This window comes from Trachemys scripta, chromosome 1 (assembly GCF_013100865.1).
Source record: "Trachemys scripta elegans isolate TJP31775 chromosome 1, CAS_Tse_1.0, whole genome shotgun sequence".
Classification (NCBI taxonomy): Eukaryota; Metazoa; Chordata; order Testudines; family Emydidae; genus Trachemys; species Trachemys scripta.
In genome coordinates this window covers 336,895,604-336,915,074 of record NC_048298.1, presented here as the reverse complement: position 1 = coordinate 336,915,074, position 19,471 = coordinate 336,895,604, and the positions used below count along the sequence as shown (strand labels likewise).

Genomic DNA, 19,471 nt, shown 5'->3' with positions numbered 1-19,471 from the left:
TATTTCCTCAGAACTGGTACCATCTTGACTGATGGTACTTCCAAGAGACGTAAAATTGTTGAACTTCTCTAGTTTCTCCTCTTCAGTTTTGATTTCTGTCCCTGTAGTCCCCATTAACATGACTTTACATGGCTTTAGTGGGGGGTTATTACAATATGGATGATCACGTACATTTGGACAGCATTCATTCCTGAACACAACTATTCCCTTCTGATACTCTTGCTGTTGAAACCACTGGCACCATGTGCAGAGGCCACAATATAGGATATATATTGTTATCAAGCATTTCCTTTGACTTGGCCTCTGCTCCTAGTCTGCCTTGGCACTTTACACTTTAGTGCAGAGGTGCCCAAACTTTTCCTCTCTCGGTCCCCCCGCTTACTTGTAATGGAATGTGTCCACAGACCCCGGTCTGCTGCCAGGCGCGGAGTTGTGGCTGGGGGCTGGGGCCGCAGGCTGAGCCGTGGGCCCCCTGCCAGGAGCGGAGTTGTAGCTTAGGGCCGGGGCTGCAGGCTGAGCCATGGCAGGTGGCCAGAGCCACAGCTGGGAGCGGAGCCGCGGCTGGGACTGCGGCCTTTGCTATTCTCCCTGCATCCCTGTTTGCAACATTTCACTTCTCAGTTCCTGGAGACGCTGAGCACTCACAGCTCCCACTGATTTTGCTCTCAAGATTAGATCCCATGCTAAGGCACAAGACCTGTTAGGTGCTTGTTGCTTTCAATGGGAGCTGAGGAGGCGCTCAGCACCTCAGAGAGCAGTGATGGCAGGTGGAGGGGAGAGAGAGAGAAACAATTGACATGATTTGTTTAAATTACTGATTAAACTAGAATTTCAGTCCCTGGGAATACAGACAGGCCATTTACTAACCTCATGCCTTTCCTGGAACTCTGACATGTCCAGTCTAATGAAACCCTGCAACAGAAATAAGTAAGCAACATTATTTTTGATTAATGCTCTACAAATTTTATTACATTTAAATAGCATCTTTGGATCCAGCGCAGCTGCTGAGGGGGACTGCCATGCCGAAGTGTTTGTTTGTTTGTTCCCAAGGATGCCTGTCAATGAAATGCTTAGATAAATCTATTGCAAAAGGCTGAGATTGATTCTGAAAGAAAAGGGTGGAAATAAATCCAAGGTTTCTCAAGGGTATGTAAGAATGGTCCCAAACCTGGCTATCCTTGTTCTGAATGAGTTCAATTAAGATGACCTGCTCTCATCACTGCAGTGGTGGGGATGAAAATGGGACTTGCAATTTGCTACATAAAATGGCCATTATTACTGTTCAACTGTTTAAAAATAAATCAACAGGAGAACATAATGCCTACCCTGTACAAAAAAATAAAATCATAAAGTCAAGGTCAGTTAAGTACTTGGATGATCACAGCATTGAGATAATATTGTCACAGAATTTATAGGTTGATACACAAAGCTCCTTTTATGTCTGAAAGGGCTGGTGGTTCATTGCAGAAAATGAATTTCCCATGCTCGCAGCTATAACTTAGCTCCTATTGCTATGAAAAGGCAAGCTTGAACTTTCCTAGCAGTGATAGCAGGGATGGGAGTACCTGACAACCAGCCAGGTCTCCAAAGGCATTTCTTCTAGTCACAGCTGGTGCCTCTGTGACTCACATGCTGTGTGACATACATGACTCATCTTATAACTGTATCAGCTGGAGAACCACAGCGAGTGTTCTGTGGGTGCTAGAGACCCTTGGATGCTAGCTTAGGCCAAGGCTTTGTGCTTAATGCACAGCAAATGTTACCAGCTGGCAATTCAGTAGCATTTACTCCCCCTCCTGAAACTTGTTTCACCAGGCCTGTAAGAAGCTAGCTGACTATATCTTCTACTCATCTATATCAGCCATCTTATTAGTGACACACTCGTCTGTGTGCAGGAACAGTAGCTGAAGGTGGAACAGAAGAGTGGATAGAGATGGATGTGAAGTTGGGTGTTGTTTTGTGGAAAGACAGTATGTACGAAAATCCATCTCAGAATAGTGATATGGTAACAAAAATAAATCAATCAAATGAAGTAGGAGGACCTCTCCCTACACGCTTCTAAACATCCCCTATTCACTGAGACACAATCATGTATATAGAAACACAGAAGAGAAGGGAAGAAACAGACTGGAAAGGTAAATAGTTCTCTAGTAGCTGGCAGAGGGTAAAAGTATAAAAACATAGCTACTGAATGCTGGTTGTCAATGGGAATTCCCATTGGCTTTCGAATCCCAGCAGTAGTTTGCCCTCTCCAGGGGCCTAACACTAACTAAAAGATGCTAGATTTAGTTCCCAACGTATGGAGAGCGGAGGTGGTTCAGCATCTCCCTAGAGGATCTGCTTTTAATGCAAGTCTAGAACACAACTGGAGTTGTATATGAACAAAGATGCTAGTGTTACAGATGGTTAAGAACCGGAATTTCAATTCTGTGGAAAATGCTGACACGTCAAAGAATAACTTGTTCCAATTTGAAACAAAAAGCTGAAATTTCAAAATTTCCTACGGGGGGGGGAAATCTACAAATTTTTGATTTGGGACCATCAAAACATTTTCTGTCAATAGTGTCATCTTAATTCATTTTGTTTCAATTATACTATAAAGTCAAAACAAAATGAATCAAAACGACACTATCAAAACAAGTATGCAGTGTTGAAGCTGTGTCAGACCCATTTTGACACTATTGAAACATAATGTTTAGACGACTTCTTTTTGAAAAAAATTGTCAAAACTGACACAGTTCCACCAAAAATATATATATATATATTATTTCAATAAAATTGCAATTTTTGATGGAAAACTGTTCTCGAAATTTTTTTTTCCAACCAGCTCTAAATTAACATTGCCAGGCCAGTCAGACTGTGTCACTGCTACCCAAACCAACGCTCTTATGGCCAACAGCCACTGACTTTGGAGTGCCCAACTTGAGACACACAGACCTGATCTTCACAAGGCCTGAGTACCCACAACTCTACGAATGGTCAATGGGAGCTGTGGATACTTGCCAGTCTCAGACTGGGCATCAAAAGCAGAGACAAGCCAAATCAGTGCCAGTGTAGCAAAGGTAGCTTTCTGGGCCTGATCCTGATCTCATTTACAATGGTATAAATTAGGAGGGTCCGCTCCAGAGTCCAGGGAATTACCCTGGTGAGAGCAAGATCCACACCAGGCCCTAAGACATTTCTAAACGCTCTTTTCTGAATCAACCCATTTGTGATCTAACCCCTCGTGTCAGCAAATCATCAGAGAGCTCATTGTACGTACAGCACAGACAAAGGCAGGCCATATAAAGATATTAGCATTTGTAATTAAATATTAACCTTTCTGTCAGTATGAAAATGAGACCATTATGAATTCTTCTTTCTTAATCAGTCCATTCCTGCTAATAGCTGCATCCCCTATAACTAGCCATATAGTTTATGACCCCTCTTCAGAGGGCTAATTACTGCAATGACTACCAAACAGTAAAACTCTGATTTGTGCATGCTATTGAATTAACACAACATTCAATGTTTGGCTGATTTTTCCATTTGATGTTTAGCTGAAGCACTGACCAATTCCAGGTGCAGCAGCTCTGAATTAAGGTGCCTGAGTTCCAGGAAGTGGAATTTATTACATTTAAAAGGCAATTATAGATGGATGAGGAAAAGAAACCAGAACAGGCTGTTTTACGGCCTTGTTTTACTTTTGATCTTCTTTCAATGTGTGTCATTTCATCTTGTTTTTTCTACACTGGAGAACTTCTAGGCGAGGCAGGATTGATCTAACACCAGTTTGCAGGACACCTTGGTGCTGCATCTCTGCATTTTCCTCTGTGACGTGAAAAGGGCCTGTTTCTGGCTCTCACACCAGTTTTATACTAGTGTATCTCCATTGACCTCAATGGGAGCAGCTGGGAATGCTGAAATTTAATAGATACTTAAACATGGATTTAGGAGCCTAACTTTAGGCTCCTAATTTTTAAAATCTTGGCTCAATTTTGTTAAAGAAAAAACAAAGATGTTCTAAAACCTAATACTACTTAAAAATGTTTCTATAATATGCCTTTTTTTAAAAAAATCCAATGAAAATAGCTGTTTTTAAACAGATAAACAATCTGTAACAGTGCCTGAAACCCAAACACTCCGGCACTAAGAACCCAAATGTGATGTCACTTATGTTCATTGTCCAAGCTGAATGAAATGCAAAAAACAAACCAATAGCACACATAGTGACAAGTACATTTGACTTTTAGAATTCCTTCACTTCTAATGATCTAAGGTTTTATTAGAGACATAAGCAAAGAAATGTATTTGTCCACAACAAAGGATGTTCAAATTAACACTATCCTCATAAACAAGCTAAACAAGCTTTTGCTAAATTCTTTGAATTATACTAAAGTGTTACAAAAAACAAAGGCAGTCACACAGTTTTTTTTAAAAAGTTTGTTTTAAAGCAATAGCATCCCTCACTGATGCACAAAGACAAATCCGATGCTTCCTTTCTGCTGTTGAATAAAGTACCGCTGTGATCCAAAATGGACAACAATGTGAGTTTGGCTCCCCCGCATAGAAGGACCATGCAGTGATGCATGCAGTAGTACATCAGTGATGGACAAAACCATGCTGCTATCTAAAGCCCAGCTGATTGATAAAATACTAATATAACAGGAATTACCTTCTTGGCATCTTTGTGCATGTACTTGGCTGTCTGTTTGGCCAACTCTGTTTTACCTATTCAGAAAATAGTAAGAAAAGATTTGAGTTAAAACAATCAGAATGCACGTTCCATTTACCATGAATGATTGCAAGAGTCACGTGTCTAACTCTCTACAACCCATGTGCTCAATACAGGACTTGAGCCCAGTTCAGACATTAGGAGCAATCCATGTATGGAGATTTTCTCTGCAACAGTATTTCATGTTAAGCAGGTGTATTGATACCAAGGCAGAAATGCCAAAATTAAGACACCCAAAATGAACAGTTAGTTTTTAAAATCTTGGTCTCCATTTAGTACAACTAATTTGAATGCACCTATTAATAGCAACTATTATTTATTATTTGTATTGCAGCAGCACCTAGGAGCTCAGTCATGGACCAGACTCCCACTATGCTCAGTGCTGTACAGAACAAAAAGACAGTCCCTGCCCTAAAAAGCTGACAATCTAAATATAAGACCAGATACAACAGGTGCCTACACAAAGAAAGGGCGGCGGGGAGCACAAGGAAACATTGAGACAATATTGGTCAGCATGGTCGGCACTGGTCTCAGCACACCAGCAGCCTGACAGTTGTCAAAAGTTTTTGGAAGACATCAAGGCAAAGGAGAGTTGTAAGGAGGACAATGAGGTAGCTTTGCTGATGTTTACAGGGAGCTCCTCCCAAGCATGAGGAGCAACGGGGAGAAAAGACAAAGGTGCATGTGGAAAATGTAACAAGTGGGCGATGAAGGATGCATCATGGGCTGAGCAGAGGATCTTGTGCTTGACCTTTAATAGGTTTATTCCTGAATGGAGATACAGAGCGGTTCGAATTCTTTTGCCCAAAAGCTGCACAGTTGGATCAGATTTTTGCTACATTTGTGCCAGACATCCCAGGTTTCATGTGCAATGTCTTTACTTTCCAGATGAGAAGTGAATTTGCTGGGAAATGTGATATTCTTTATTTGTTTGATTTATCCAAGGAGTCTATCATAAAACTCTAGGCACATGAACAATCAATAATTCAAAACATATATTACAGGATAAATCTATGTTGACATTGTATCAACAAACACACTGGCTCAAGAAAACGGAGACCCCGTCCTCTCACTCTATCTATTCGGAAAGAGCTGGGGTAAACAGACAGGCTTTGCAAAGTGCCCTGGGTGTCAGAATACTCCAGACTGGGCCAGGATCAAAGGCCCTCAGGAAGAATGCTCCGCTGCCAACCCCAGGGGCTTTCACTCTGAGCATCCCAGCTCACCTCAACTGCCTGAGTACCACAAAAGGAGACAGGCAGTCTTTGAGATCCGTGGGACCCAAACCAGAAGAGGCTTTATGGGTTAAAACTAATAGCTTATATCATGCCTGGAAATAAATCCGAAGCCAGGTATGGCATCTGTACTTACGTCTCCAATACTCTATTTATATCCATTATATATTATACACCTACCTACACTCATATATATGCATTAATACATATGGCATACACACAAAAATACGTCATAATTTACCCTCTCCCCACAAAAAAGTAATTATGTTAAAGGCCAAGTTCTTCCCTGATTTACAGCAGGTCTAATCCCACAGAAGTCAATGGAGGTGTCAATCAAGGAAGAATTTAGCTCTAAATGTCCAACAGAAACATTCAAAAGCAAGGACATTCAGAGTTAACATTGCTTATTGCTTTCATATAGTTACACAGCAACTCATTGAGAGCTTTGCCTAGTACGGCCCTGAGGCAGGACTCTGGACAGACAATAATGGTTGCATAGTCTTAACCTGTACAACTAGAGCATCTTCCAGCCAGCCAAGTCAATGCAGGGGAGGCCATGTAAAGTACAATGTCCGTTGTCTTTCAAAGGCCACATTTTGACGGCTTTAACCTTTTTAAGTGGTCAGGAAAAATATTATGTGCCAATAGTGTGCTAGGTGCTTTGCAGACAAATACGGTCCTTGCCCTGGAGTGCTGATGATGTAAAAGCCGCCTCCGAACTGGTTATTTTGCACACCTGTGCACAGGTTTGATTTTTTTTAAAGGTCTAATCTGTTAAAAACAACATTTTTATTATTAAAAGTGTCCTTCTTCGGTTGAGACTTGAAAGCCCAGATTCTCAGCTGCTCTAAATCAGTTTAGCTCCCCTTGCACGAGCTGGGGATCATAATATATGAATTTAAGACTGAAGGTATTTCATTTACCTGGACAAAACACAGGAGGATGGGCTAGAGGACCCGCTGGAGGTCCCTTCCCAGCCACAGGAGTTGATGACGTGTTTGACAAGTGAGTGATAAGTCCCTGAAAACAGAGTTTAGTGTGTGTGGTGACACACTCTGGAATACAACTGGGTAACAGGGCAAGTTATTGTAACCTCCTCCTCTTTCCCCCTTCTCCACACACATGTATGTCCAGAGCATGCCATGAGATGATGCCTACATCAGGCCTCATCAGCTGTGCTCTCCCCCGTGACAAATGACAACCCATATGTTACCTATTCCTGATGATCCCAAGAACAGAAAAACCAGGGGATGTTCTTCGTCGTACCAGCCATTTTCCTTTCTCCGAATTGCTGAGTTTAAACACAACGAAAACAAAAGGAGGAAGAGAGAAAAAAAAAGAGGCATATAAATCAATGACACAAAAGCAAGTATAATTATCACTAAGTATACACTATGTTTTACTGCTCTCTGCCCACTCAAAGTCTTCACTACCATTAGTGCTACCTAATTTGATTAGCCAGCAAGGCCCCCAGAGACACCTAATCAGGTTAGCATGGATTTGGAAAGCTGCCCAGAGCAGATTTCGGATAAAGTTTTCCAGGATGTGCACTCAACGTTGCCAGGGAAACAGAAAGGAGGGTGGACATTGAATGAACGAAGAAAGGGTGGTAGAGAGAGAATTCAAGAGGCGTGTTAGCTTTCCAGCTTGTAAGTGCAACCTTTATGTAAAGGGCTGGTTTGGAGAAGTTTGTCACTTCTTTCCCTTATGCAAATTGAAAGGGGGGGAATGTTTGGATTCAAGGTCATGGCAGCCTTGAACTGATGTACATACCGCTGTAAGTTTTGTTTAAAAACACTGGAAAAGGGGATGGTCTGGAGATATTAATGAATGTCTGCAAAGGAATATGGATGTGCGTTATGGATCAGTGATATAAACGGAAACCTCTACCCCAAAGGCAGGGGTGGGTTAGAAAGCAAAGTCCAATGTTCATTTACAAAATACTGAAGGTCAAACCACCCTCCTGCTTCAGGGCATTGACTCATTTGCCTGCAGAGGTCGGGATTGAGTCCTCTCACCCAAAGTGGGCTTGTGCAATTGCTAAGGGCTCGATTCTGCCACCCTCAGTCAAACTGAGGAGTCCCTGCCTCCTCCAGCAGCCTCCCTGAAACAATGAAATCATTGGAACTAGGTGGGGGGAGGGAAAGTGAAGCATGACACTATGTGAGCTAGGGTGGTACACGGGGACCCGAGCAGTTTTGGCCTTTGAAACACCTGGCGGCAGCCACTGCTAGATGCAAAATACAGGACTAGTTGTGATACTGGACTGTTCCAACACGGCCCTTCCTATGGCCATAAAGCTGCTTTAGTTCCTGTGGGAGTTTGGGGGCCTCACACAGTCATTTCTGGGTTGTGCTCTTCATGAGTGTTGAACCCCCCGAGTTTCACAATGTTGCAGATTCTAACCACTCCAAAAATTCAAAGCAAAGCTCAGTAAATCTGTCCAGATTTTGCATTGGAATCCTAACTTGGCCTGGATCCCCTGACTGGTTTGCAATGCGCCTGGCTGAGTGTCTGCGGAGTACGCACAAAGCCTGAACCAAGGGATATCTTCCGCTCCAGTTTAAGTATAGAATTGGTGTTAGCTAGAAATGGGCGCCGATCACACCCAACCCCCAGCTCAGATCTGGAATCTCTGAATGAGGAGAGTAATGTTTACCCAGCTTCGTAAACTGCTTTGAGTTCTCTGAGCGAAAAACAAGTATTATTGTATATGTAGGCGCATCCCATAGAAAGTACATTTCCCAGCAGGCCACAGACAACTTGGTCCAATCGGAAGGTCCCTCAGACCAAGATGAGGCACTGCAGCTGGGACCCGAGGTCTCAGCAGACCACCCTTCTGCATTAAATATGACCGGCTAACGATCTAGGATGGGGCCCTGGTTGGGAAAAACGTGGGCACCCTGCTCTATAGAGACAAAGCATACAACACTCAACAGCAAAAAGCAAATCTTATCAGCTCAGAGGGTTCTCATAATCATAGTTGAAGCATAAAGGTAGTGAAAGGATATTGAATATTCAGCTTATTGGTGGGGGGTCTAGTAGTTCAGAAGAAAAGAGACAGAATCATGTCTCAGACCACTGAGGCCTTCCTGAGTTATTTGCATTATTTAAAACAAAGCCTCCTCTATTACAGCTCTTATAAGGAGTTATTCTTGCCGTATTGATCGGCGGGGGCTGGAAAACGTTTTGTGACATTTTGTAAGAAGGAAGCGACATAAAAATAAACGGTATTGTGTTGTAAATTGTGCTCCTAAGAACTTACCTGTAGTGTGCTTTTTAAAATTCTACACAGACCTGTGTCTCAGCAGTTGCCAGAGGTCAATGAGACCAAAGATGCAGCATATCATGTTTGATATAAGTACTGCATAAACAGGCTAAACGCCAAGCTTTCAGGATTTGCAGCCTAAAATACTTTTAAGATCGCAGGGGAGAATAACGGTAGCAGAGGTAAAGGCAGGATGAAAAATGGAGAGAAAATGAATGATCTAGAGATTTGGAGCTCTACTGGGTTTTTAAAGTGAAATTCTTGCTTTCAGAGTAGAATTTCACTGTACAAGTGGCACTGTGAGGCTCCATGTTTATTGTCCTTCAATGATTTCCATACCAAATACACTCCGTTTTATTATTTCTGACCGTCACCCCTGCAAATACAATCTGGGATCTGAGAGTCAAGCTGGGCTCTTTCCTCCTCATCTGCCCATCTCTCTTAGGGTCTTAATAAAAGTTTTGCAGGTCAAATTCTGCTCCCAGCAATCCCAATGCAGCACCTTTGCCTCCAGGTATAACTGACAGGAACTCAGTAAACAATGCTATTGCTGATGCACAAGAAAGAAGTGACTCCAGCTCCCTCTCCTAGAACTTGATTCTCTCCACAGTGCTAGCAGGAGGAAGTGGATAGCAATTACTATAAATAAGCAGTTATGAAATACAGATAACTGATAAAGGAAGCTAAAGATATCAGTGAAAAATCTATGGCCAGTATAGTTAAGGACAATAAGGAATTTTTAAAATATATCAGGGAAAAACCCCATCCTAGCAGTAGTACAGATAAGGATGACTTTCTAGAGGATAGGGGTAGAAAATTATTAATCTTGATACAGAAAAGGCAGAATGTTCAATAAATATTTCTATTTTATATTTGAAAAGAAGTTGGATGATTTATTTATAGCTTATAGCACCAATGAAAGCATTTCTATTCCAACAGTAACTAGGAAGAGTGTAAAAAGCAACTGATAAAGTTAACCATTTTAAATCTGCAGGAGTGGATCATTTGCACCAAAAATCTTTAAAAGGTTTGGCTGAGGAGCATTCTGAGCCATTGATGTTGATATTTAACAAATCTCTGCACACTGGGGAAACTCCTAGAGGATGGGAAAAAAACTAATGTTGTGCCAATATTTAAAGATGGGACAACCCAAATCACTACTGGCTGGTTTGCCTGACACTGATCCTAGGCAAAATCATGGGCATGCCAATGTGGGATGCAACCAGTAAAGCCTTAAAAGGTGGCAGCATAATGAATGCCAACAAACATAGATTTATGGAAAATAGGTCTTATCAAACAAATTGGATTGTTTTTTTTGATGAGATTACAAGATTGGTTGATAAAGGTAACTGTTGACATGAGAGAGAGACTTCCGTAAGGCATTTAACTTAGTACCACATGACATTCTGATTTACAATATTACCGCTATACAAAATCAAGACAGCACATATGAAATAAGTTAACTATCTAACTGATCGATTTAAAGAAGTAATTGTAAATGGGGAATTATCATCCAATAAGGGGTGTTTCTAGTGGGGTCCTTCAGGGCTCTGTTCTTGGCATAATGCTATTTAGTATCTTTATCAATTATCTGGAAGAAAACAAAATAATCACTAGTGAAGTTTATAGGTGACACAAAAATTGGTGTAGTGGTAAAATAACGATAAGGAGAGGTCAGATTTATAGCGTGATTGGGATCACATGGTAAAACGGGCTCATGGTACAACATGCCTTTTAATACAAGGTCATACACCTAAGAACCAAGAACGCAGATCACACTTACAGGATCGGGTCTATTTTGGAAAGCAATGACTTGAAAAAGACTTGTGGGCATGGCGGATAACCAACTGAACAAAAGCAGTCGCTAAGAGCAAATGCTATTCTTGGGTGTATATGAAGTAGGCCTAGGAAAGCGGGTTTACTTCTGCATATGGCATGAGCAGGCTCTCTCAGAGGTCCAGAGAGTCCAGGCCACTTCCAGCTTTTGAAGCCCCTAGCCAGAATACAAATAAAAAATGACGACACATGGTCTAATCTTGTGCCATCAGAAGCGATATATTTTTATTAATATTTATGAACGTTTTAAACTCTTTAATCTGACAAAATCTATGTCAGTTAACAAAAAAATTATGTCTTTTACCAAATCACATCTCCTATTTGCTTATATTTGCAGCTCTAAGATGACAGTGTGTGTCACATTTTGGTCCGATAGAGAGGCGCATAAAAACAAGTTGAGAAACTTATCAAATGCCCCAAAATTAACGAGTGTCTAAATTTGAGGCCCTCTTTGAGCTTGAAGCCCAGGCCAAATGGCCCTCCTGGGATTGGCCCTGGGCATGAGTCAGACTATTACTGGACACTGTGTTTAGTGTTGGTGTCCAGGCTTCAGAATGGATGTTGACAAATAAGGGTTTAGAAAAAAGCTACAAGAATGATTCGAGGTCTGGAAAACCTGCCTTACAGTGAGAGACGTAAGACGCTAAATCTGTTTAGCTTAACAAAGAGAAAGTTCAGAGGTGACTTAATCAGCCTATAAGTGCCTACATGAGGAAATGTACGTTACTCTACCAGGCAAAGGCTTAATGGGAGCCAATGGCTGAAGCTAGACAAATTCAGACTAGAAATAAGATACACAGTTCTTAACAGAGAGGGTAATCAATCATCGGAACATACAGTTGGGGATGTGGTGGACTCTCTACTCACTGGGAGTCTTTAAATCAAGACTGGACATCTTTCTAACAGATATTTTAGCTTAAGCAAAAGCGATGGGCTCAATGCAGGATGACAGGGTGAAATTCTCTGGCCCGTGCTATGCAGGAGGTCGCTAATCATAATGGTCCCTTCTGACCTTGAACTCTATGAATCTGTGACTGCCACTGTGCCTGGCCTCTGCACACTGGTGCACAAGCAGAGAAGAACTGAGCCAAAGTGGATGGGGTAAATGTCATTGTAAGAAGTATGTGCACTGACTGCTGTAGACTTTAACGGGAACCACAAGTGCGCATAGGAGAGAGCAGAATTTGGTCTGTGCTGAGCCTCCAAGAGGCAGAACATTGCAGCAAGAAGCTGAAGAATAAGGTGAATGCTTTAGGGAAAGAAACTAGAAATACAAAGACTTTTAAAACTTATACTGTTGCAACACTGAGAACACGTCTGAAGCAGATGTTTCCAAACTCTCGGAAATATCAATGCCAACAGCAAAACTCGGCACATGCATAAAACTGCTCTCCAGCTCCTCACAAGCTAGAATGATCTAAGTAAAACTGCCATCATAAAGGGAGGAATATGGTGGAAACAGGCTTGTTCTAACTATGCTGGGCTTTGCAGACTGAAAAAGAGACACTTGTGCTGAGGAACCTTTCATAACGGCAGCGGTACACTCCACAACTACAACAGGCTCTTTTGGGAGTGTTATGAAAAACTCACACTTCCCAGGTGGCTGAATGTACTAGGTCTGCCCTTGGTCTTTATCGTTCACATAAGAACATAACAAGGCCACACTGGGTCAGACTAATGGTCCACCTAGCCCAGTATCCTGTCTTTGGACAGTGGCCAATGCCAAGTGCCCCAGAGGGAATGAACAGAACAGGTAATCATCAAGTGATACATCCTGTTACCCATTCCCAGCTTCTGGCAAACAGAGGCTAGGGACACTTTAGAGCATGGATTTGTATCCCTGCACATCCTGGCTAATAGCCATTGATGGACCTATCCTCCAGGAACTTATCTAGTTCTTTTTTTAATTGAGAAATACTTCCATTTGCTTGTTTTAAACCTGCTGCCTATTAATTTTATCGGGTGACCCCTAGTTCTGGTGTTATGAGAAGGGGTAAATAACATTTCCTTAATGTACTTTCTCTGCACCAGTCATGATTTTATAGACCTCTATCATATTCCTCCTTAGTCGTCTCTTTTCCAAGCTGAAAAGTCTCAGTTTTATTAATCTCTCCTCACATGGAAACTGTTCTATACCTCTAATCATTTTTTTTTGCCATTTTCTGTACCTTTTCCAATTCCAATATATCTTTTTTGAGATGGGGCGACCACATATGCAAGCAGTATTCAAGGTGTGGGCGTACCATGGATTTATATAGAGGCAGTATGATATTTTCTGTCTTGTTATCTATCCCTTTCCTAATGGTTCCTAACATTCTGTTTGCTTTTTTGACTGCCGCTGCACACTGAGTGGATGTTTTCAGAGAATTATCCACAAGGACTCCAAGATCTCTTTCTTGAGTGGTAACAGCTAATTTAGATCCCATCATTTTATATGTATTTATGTTTTCCAATGTGCTTTACTTTGCATTTATCAACACTGAATTTCATCTGCCATTTTGTTGCCCAGTCACCCAGTTTAGTGAGATCCGTTTGTAATTCTTCGCAGTCTGCTTGGGACTTATCTATTTTGAGTAGTTTTTTATCATCTGCAAATTTTGCCACCCTTTTTTCCATATCATTTATGAATATGCACACGAGAGGTCAAATAATGTGGGTGGATTTAAAAGAAACAAAAACAAAAAAAAAGGATGGAGACTATTATGACCACCACCACCATTTGCAGCTATGCCAGTTAAGACCATAAGAGTAATAAACTCTTGCTTCAGAGCACAAAATGATTACCTGCAGGGGTCAGCATATACAATACTGCACAGACAATTGGGTTCACTGTGGTCATGTTTTCACTTTTCTCTGAAGCAAGTTCCTAGACTAGATGGACAGCAGATAGAGGAATGTGATCGTTCCCCTTTATTCGACATTGGTGAGGCCTCATCTGGAATACTGTGTCCAGTTTTGGGCCCCACACTACAAGAAGGATGTGGAAAAATTGGAAAGAGTACAGAGGAGAGCAACAAAAATGATTAGGGGGCTGGAGCACATGACTTATGAGGAGAGGCTAAGGGAACTGGGATTGTTTAGTCTCCAGAAGAGAAGAATGAGGGGGGATTTGACAGCTGCTTTCAACTACCTGAGGGGGGGTTCCAAAGAGGATGGAGCTCGGCTGTTCTCAATGGTGGCAGATGACAGAACAAGGAGCAAAAAAACAACAAAGAGTCTGGTGGCACCTTAAAGACTAACAGATTTATTTGGGCATAAGCTTTCGTGAGTAAAAACCTCACTTCTTCGGATGCATAGAGTGAAAGTTACAGATGCAGGCGTTATATACTGAATTATATCAATTCTCCACTTGTGAAGTAACTCCCTGCTCTCCATGTGTCAGTATATAACGCCTGCATCTGTAACTTTCACTCTATGCATCCGAAGAAGTGAGGTTTTTACTCACGAAAGCTTATGCCCAAATAAATCTGTTAGTCTTTAAGGTGCCACCAGACTCTTTGTTGTTTTTGTAGATACAGACTAACACGGCTACCCCCTGATACTTAACAAGGAGCAGTGGTCTCAAGTTGCAATGGGGGAGGTCTAGGTTGGATATTAGGAAGAACTATTTCACTAGGAGGATGGTGAAGCACTGGAATGCGTTACCTAGGGAGGTGGTGGAATCTCCTTCCTTGGAGGTTTTTAAGGCCCGGCTTGACAAAGCCCTGGCTGGGATGATTTAGTTGGGAATTGGTCCTGCTTTGAGCAGGGGGTTGGACTAGATGACCTCCTGAGGTCCCTTCCAACCCTGAGATTCTATGATTCTATGGACAAAATGGTCAGCTCCCATATGGCAAATCCCATGGGTATCTGATACAGCCACAGATTTGGTTGTGTTACTGTTTAGAGAATATTGCCTATCATAAAATGAGGGATGATGACTTTAGACTGAAGTTCTTGTTAGAAAGCTAGAAAGAGTTATCAGTCATTGCAGTGAAGAAACTCAGCTCCTGTCGATTATTTAAAACAACCTAGAGTGGTATGTGTCAAAGTGGTTTTGTATATAGCCTTAAAATAATGATCATAGTCCAAATAAGTAACCTAGCTGCACAAATCTAACACCAAAGATTCAGGTCAATGAGAAAGAGAGATTGCAACAAGCAAGCCATGACTCTAAGCAGCTGTCCACCTATCCTCTAGATGGTGCTGGCTGCTGCACTGCTATGACAAAAGGAACAAAGAGGTCATTTCAGGATGGAGTGATCCTCAAGCAACCCATCAATGCAGGGTTGGGAAGATTAAAACTCCAGTGGCAGGCTCAGAGAGTAGCATCCTGGCTGACATGGTGTTCCAGGTGGTCCATGCCACACGATGTATTTGCCCACCACGTTATGAATTTTTCATCGACATTCATGCAGGAAATCCATATTTCGGGCGGAGATGCCTCCTTCGATGCTGAAGGTGTGAAGAAAATTCAGGTACTGCTGCTTTACGGAAATCTCATGAAGAAATCCAAACCCGTTGCAATGGGAAAGGATGATGATGATATCTGAGCCTTCTTTCTGGAGCCATTTCCAGCGTCACTGCAGAGCTCTTACTTAATTTCGTACATCTGTAACAGTGTAACCGTGCTGCTGTGTCTCTGAGAGGCCCTTCAGCTCGCTATTGAACTGATAAATTCACTGTATTACTTTACACAGATCAATACCCCAGCAGTTATCAGGGGTTGATGTGACCGAAATTGGTTTCAGCCAATTTGTGAGTGTAATAAATGTCCATTTATCAAATCAATTCATTCAGTGGTGCTTCTTAGACTGCCCACATTCATGGGACCACCAGGGTGACTCTCTTCAGGCGTGTGCCAACTGCAGGGTCACCCTCCACCTGGCGAGCTTCTGAATCTACTAACAAGGGTATTCGGGACCCGTCAGATTTTGCCAGGCTAGAAGTTTACTGCAGGATCTATAGCAATCTGAACTGAGCACAACACGGCTAACTGTGCCAAGCTGTATGGAGGTTGTGAGATATGGAGGAAGAGGATCCCTTTTACTGGATCCTGGGTCTCCCACTTGTCTTGACTGGTTGGGAGTTGTTCTGAGGACTAGAGAGCTCAGTGCACACTTAAGATAGTTGTGCATGTGCAGTCAATTCCCCCACAGTCGAACCCTTAACAAGACAGGTACTAAGCATGCTCAGGTATGGGATTTGCAACTTGTCCCTATCAAAGCCATTTTCCTTGGGATCAAGGCCAGGTGCTGCTCCAATTCATTCCTTATCGGAGGGCAACTTTCAACCCTCAGATATCTCAGCTGTAGGACTGTTCAGAAAGGTCATTGTGTAATTTTGTAATATGAACAGTGGATTTTCTCTCTTTCCCCTTTCACTCAAAATGGCTGAAGTGTATTTGCTCAAACTTAAAAAAACCCAAACAAAAGAGGCAAATCTCCTTTGGGCAGAACCCAAAGATGGGAAATTTTAGTCCTGAAGGTTCAGAAAATCAACTGAAAACTGTGGCAACCTTAACTATAAATGATTGCTACCAGGCACCCAATGTAATACTATTAATATTATATACACACACAAACAATTACGTATTGTCTACAGGGAGGATGTGAGGACATGAAACAGAAAATACACATTTTTTAAAGAGCTCTCACCCTTTGCTATATAATCTGAGAAGGGATCCCTTCCTGGGAATCACCAGAGCATGCAGTGTATTTACCCCTGTGTCTGTATGTTCATGTGCAAGGACAAACAAGAGTTGACCAAAGCCAGAAGGAGTGCAGTGATTTATTAAAGTGCCCTGGAAACATAATCATAAACCATTTAGCTGTTCATTTGCATGAGCAAGTGTAGCATCTAGGCCTTTGTCAGTTTCTAACATTACAGAAGAGACCTGCTTGTTTTTTTCTTGGATGTTTCCGTGCTACCTGAAATACTCCAGTTTGATTACATTAAAATACAGCATAGAAAGTAGGGAGTATCCACATCTGTACAGTGTAGAGCATCACTTAACTACATTTACGCTTCCTCCCTTCCACAGGACTAAACTGATCAGCAGACTGGAAGACAGGAAGGAATTTCCCCACTCAGAGTACTGGCAGGAACAGCGGACAGTTAGGGTTTCCCGCCTTCCCCTAGAGCGGTGAGCAGAGATCATCTGTCAGGATCAGCTAGGTGTAATCCCACACTATCGCAGTCCTGCCCTGGCCCTTCCCTTCTTCTAGAGCAGAAGAGAGAGTGGAGATGTAGGACTGAGATATAATTCTATGGAAGATCAAAGAGGAATACTGCTTCAGTGCTTCCCCATTCATGATGATATGGTGAATCAGGTACTGTACCCTTCTTAGTTCTGCTACAGGAGGCTCAAATACTATATAAGAGATAATCATGCAGTTGCAAAGAACAAACCAAACCAACTTCCTTCACTCTCATATTAATTGTTTTTCCTGCTCCACTCATCTCTTCCAGCTTCTCAGTGCGCAAACTGCACCAACCCCGCAACCCAAACTCCTTTAGCCCCTAATTTCCAACTGCTGTATTAGTCTGTTCAGAGGAAGCTTCTGAACACACAAATTAATGCAACTTGCATGCTTAGCGCAGCAGCAGAAAGTGCAAGATTCAGTGTTTTAGCTTCACTGCTCTCCTCAGAATCTGGGCACCACTGCTTCTGAAACCGGCTCCTAGACCGGTGCTCTAAACCCCATTCTCTTTTTCACTCTGGGATGGGAGTCTCTGGAGATCATACAAGAGGCACTGAATCAAATCAGATGATTAAATTAAGGAAGAGCTTATAAATTAAAATCTAAACAGATCAGCTAAATTTGGTAAATCTTAAGAGACATTGTATAGTCTGTCTCCTAGCCAAAGAAACAACATGTATTGTATCAGCGGTGGAAAGCAGAAGGGCGCACTGATTCCGTAAAGTGGCTGCAGAGATAACTGAACGGTGAGCGCTCAGAAGGCTAACCGCTGTCTAAATTCAACATTACTGAAACAAAACAACAAAAAAGGGGCAGCGGGGATATCAGTCTAATATCCCGAGGCTGCTGGGGTACCTAGCGCATTCCCTATAATTCAATAAGAGAAGCCTCCATAAAGGCAACAGCTTTAATGTGCACAAACACCACCTGTGTCAGAAACAGGCACTACCCATTAATCAAAGCTTCCCAATTAGCCCGTACTGCTGCCTCCAGGCACAGCCATAACCGTTCTCAAAACAGGGAAGGTGTCTGTTGTGTTAGCCGTGGGAGAGGCAGCTCTTCCATGGGCTGCGAGGGCCTGTCTTTGTTAACGATATTGGTATGGTTTTGTATTTATGATCATCAGCTGCACGCGCCTGTGTTCTGACCTTAGCTCTGTCTCACCTTATTGTCCTATTTCCAGACACTGAATCTGGGTGACGGAATTGTTCAGGGAAGTATTAACAGGATATGGAGGCTTTCGGGTCTGGGTCAACATATCAAATCCAGCCCAGGTTGCTAGTAACTGAAAGTCATTACTGCCTCACGGCTTTTCAGGCAGCTTGTGTGAAATGAATTGCTTGTGATCAAACTGGTAACACACACTGGGAGGTACTAATGCAACTTCACCCACTTGAGGTGCCAAATGAGAGGCCACTTGCAGTGTGATTGTCTCTTAAGTGCTTTGATCAGCAGTGCAATAATTAACACTACACATTCAAATTCTCTTGGCCAGGCTTCAGAGTTACCACTCCTTCAAATGAATATGAGCACTTCACACCTCTCAGAGCTACTGTTTCTGCTGTCTGCAGACTCAGGAAGATCACACTGGCTCACATTTTAAAGATGTTTTTCACAACTATAAGGGCTAGAATCCTACGGGGTTTTTTTTCCTTTTAAAACAATGAAAGCTTAGACTCTGGAGCATAAGACATAGCCACAAGGGGAAAGTAACAGCTCTCTGAGTTGCCACAAACTGGCCTAATTCGACCCCCTAGGGACTGAGGGCCTCAGTTGTACTCTGAGTGTGACCAATAAAAGGTATGAAAACAGTTACACACACAGGTAAAACTTTTCAATGCATGTCACTTGAGAGTCTCTGCACCTACATGTGGAACCCCTGTAGCTCCAGAACTATAAACCGCTGGGCTCAGCATGAGGCATCTCACACGGCTGCAGCGTTTGTTGGAAGAGGGATGTGAAAACAAAACACATGAATAATTAATAATATGAACTACGTGGTAAAGGAGATGGGTAATCCACTAAAATGTACACCTTCAGAGAACCATCGTCACAGGACATCAATGACCTGCTCTCCAAAGACATCCTTCCTAATGGATTGCCTCTCATCAACATTAAAAAGACTCCAGGACGGTCTCTAGGAGACTGTGGGAATCAATGAACACGGTGGACAATTTTCTTTTTGGTAAATGAAACAGGTAAATTAGCACTCATTATTTACAGAATTGGGCAAAAG

General features: G+C 42.3%; 1 protein-coding gene across 1 annotated transcript in view; it reads right to left on the bottom strand.

Moving 5' to 3' along the window:
• The window catches only part of CLPB (caseinolytic mitochondrial matrix peptidase chaperone subunit B), a 135,745-nt gene that overhangs the window by 20,889 nt on the left and 95,385 nt on the right, over positions 1 to 19,471 (bottom strand). The window contains exons 8-10 of the mRNA XM_034759224.1: positions 7,163 to 7,240; positions 4,655 to 4,710; positions 868 to 912 (exon numbers count right to left, since the gene is read on the bottom strand). Of these exons, the coding sequence (XP_034615115.1) occupies positions 868 to 912; positions 4,655 to 4,710; positions 7,163 to 7,240 (179 nt within the window). The remainder of the gene's footprint in view (positions 1 to 867; positions 913 to 4,654; positions 4,711 to 7,162; positions 7,241 to 19,471) is intronic.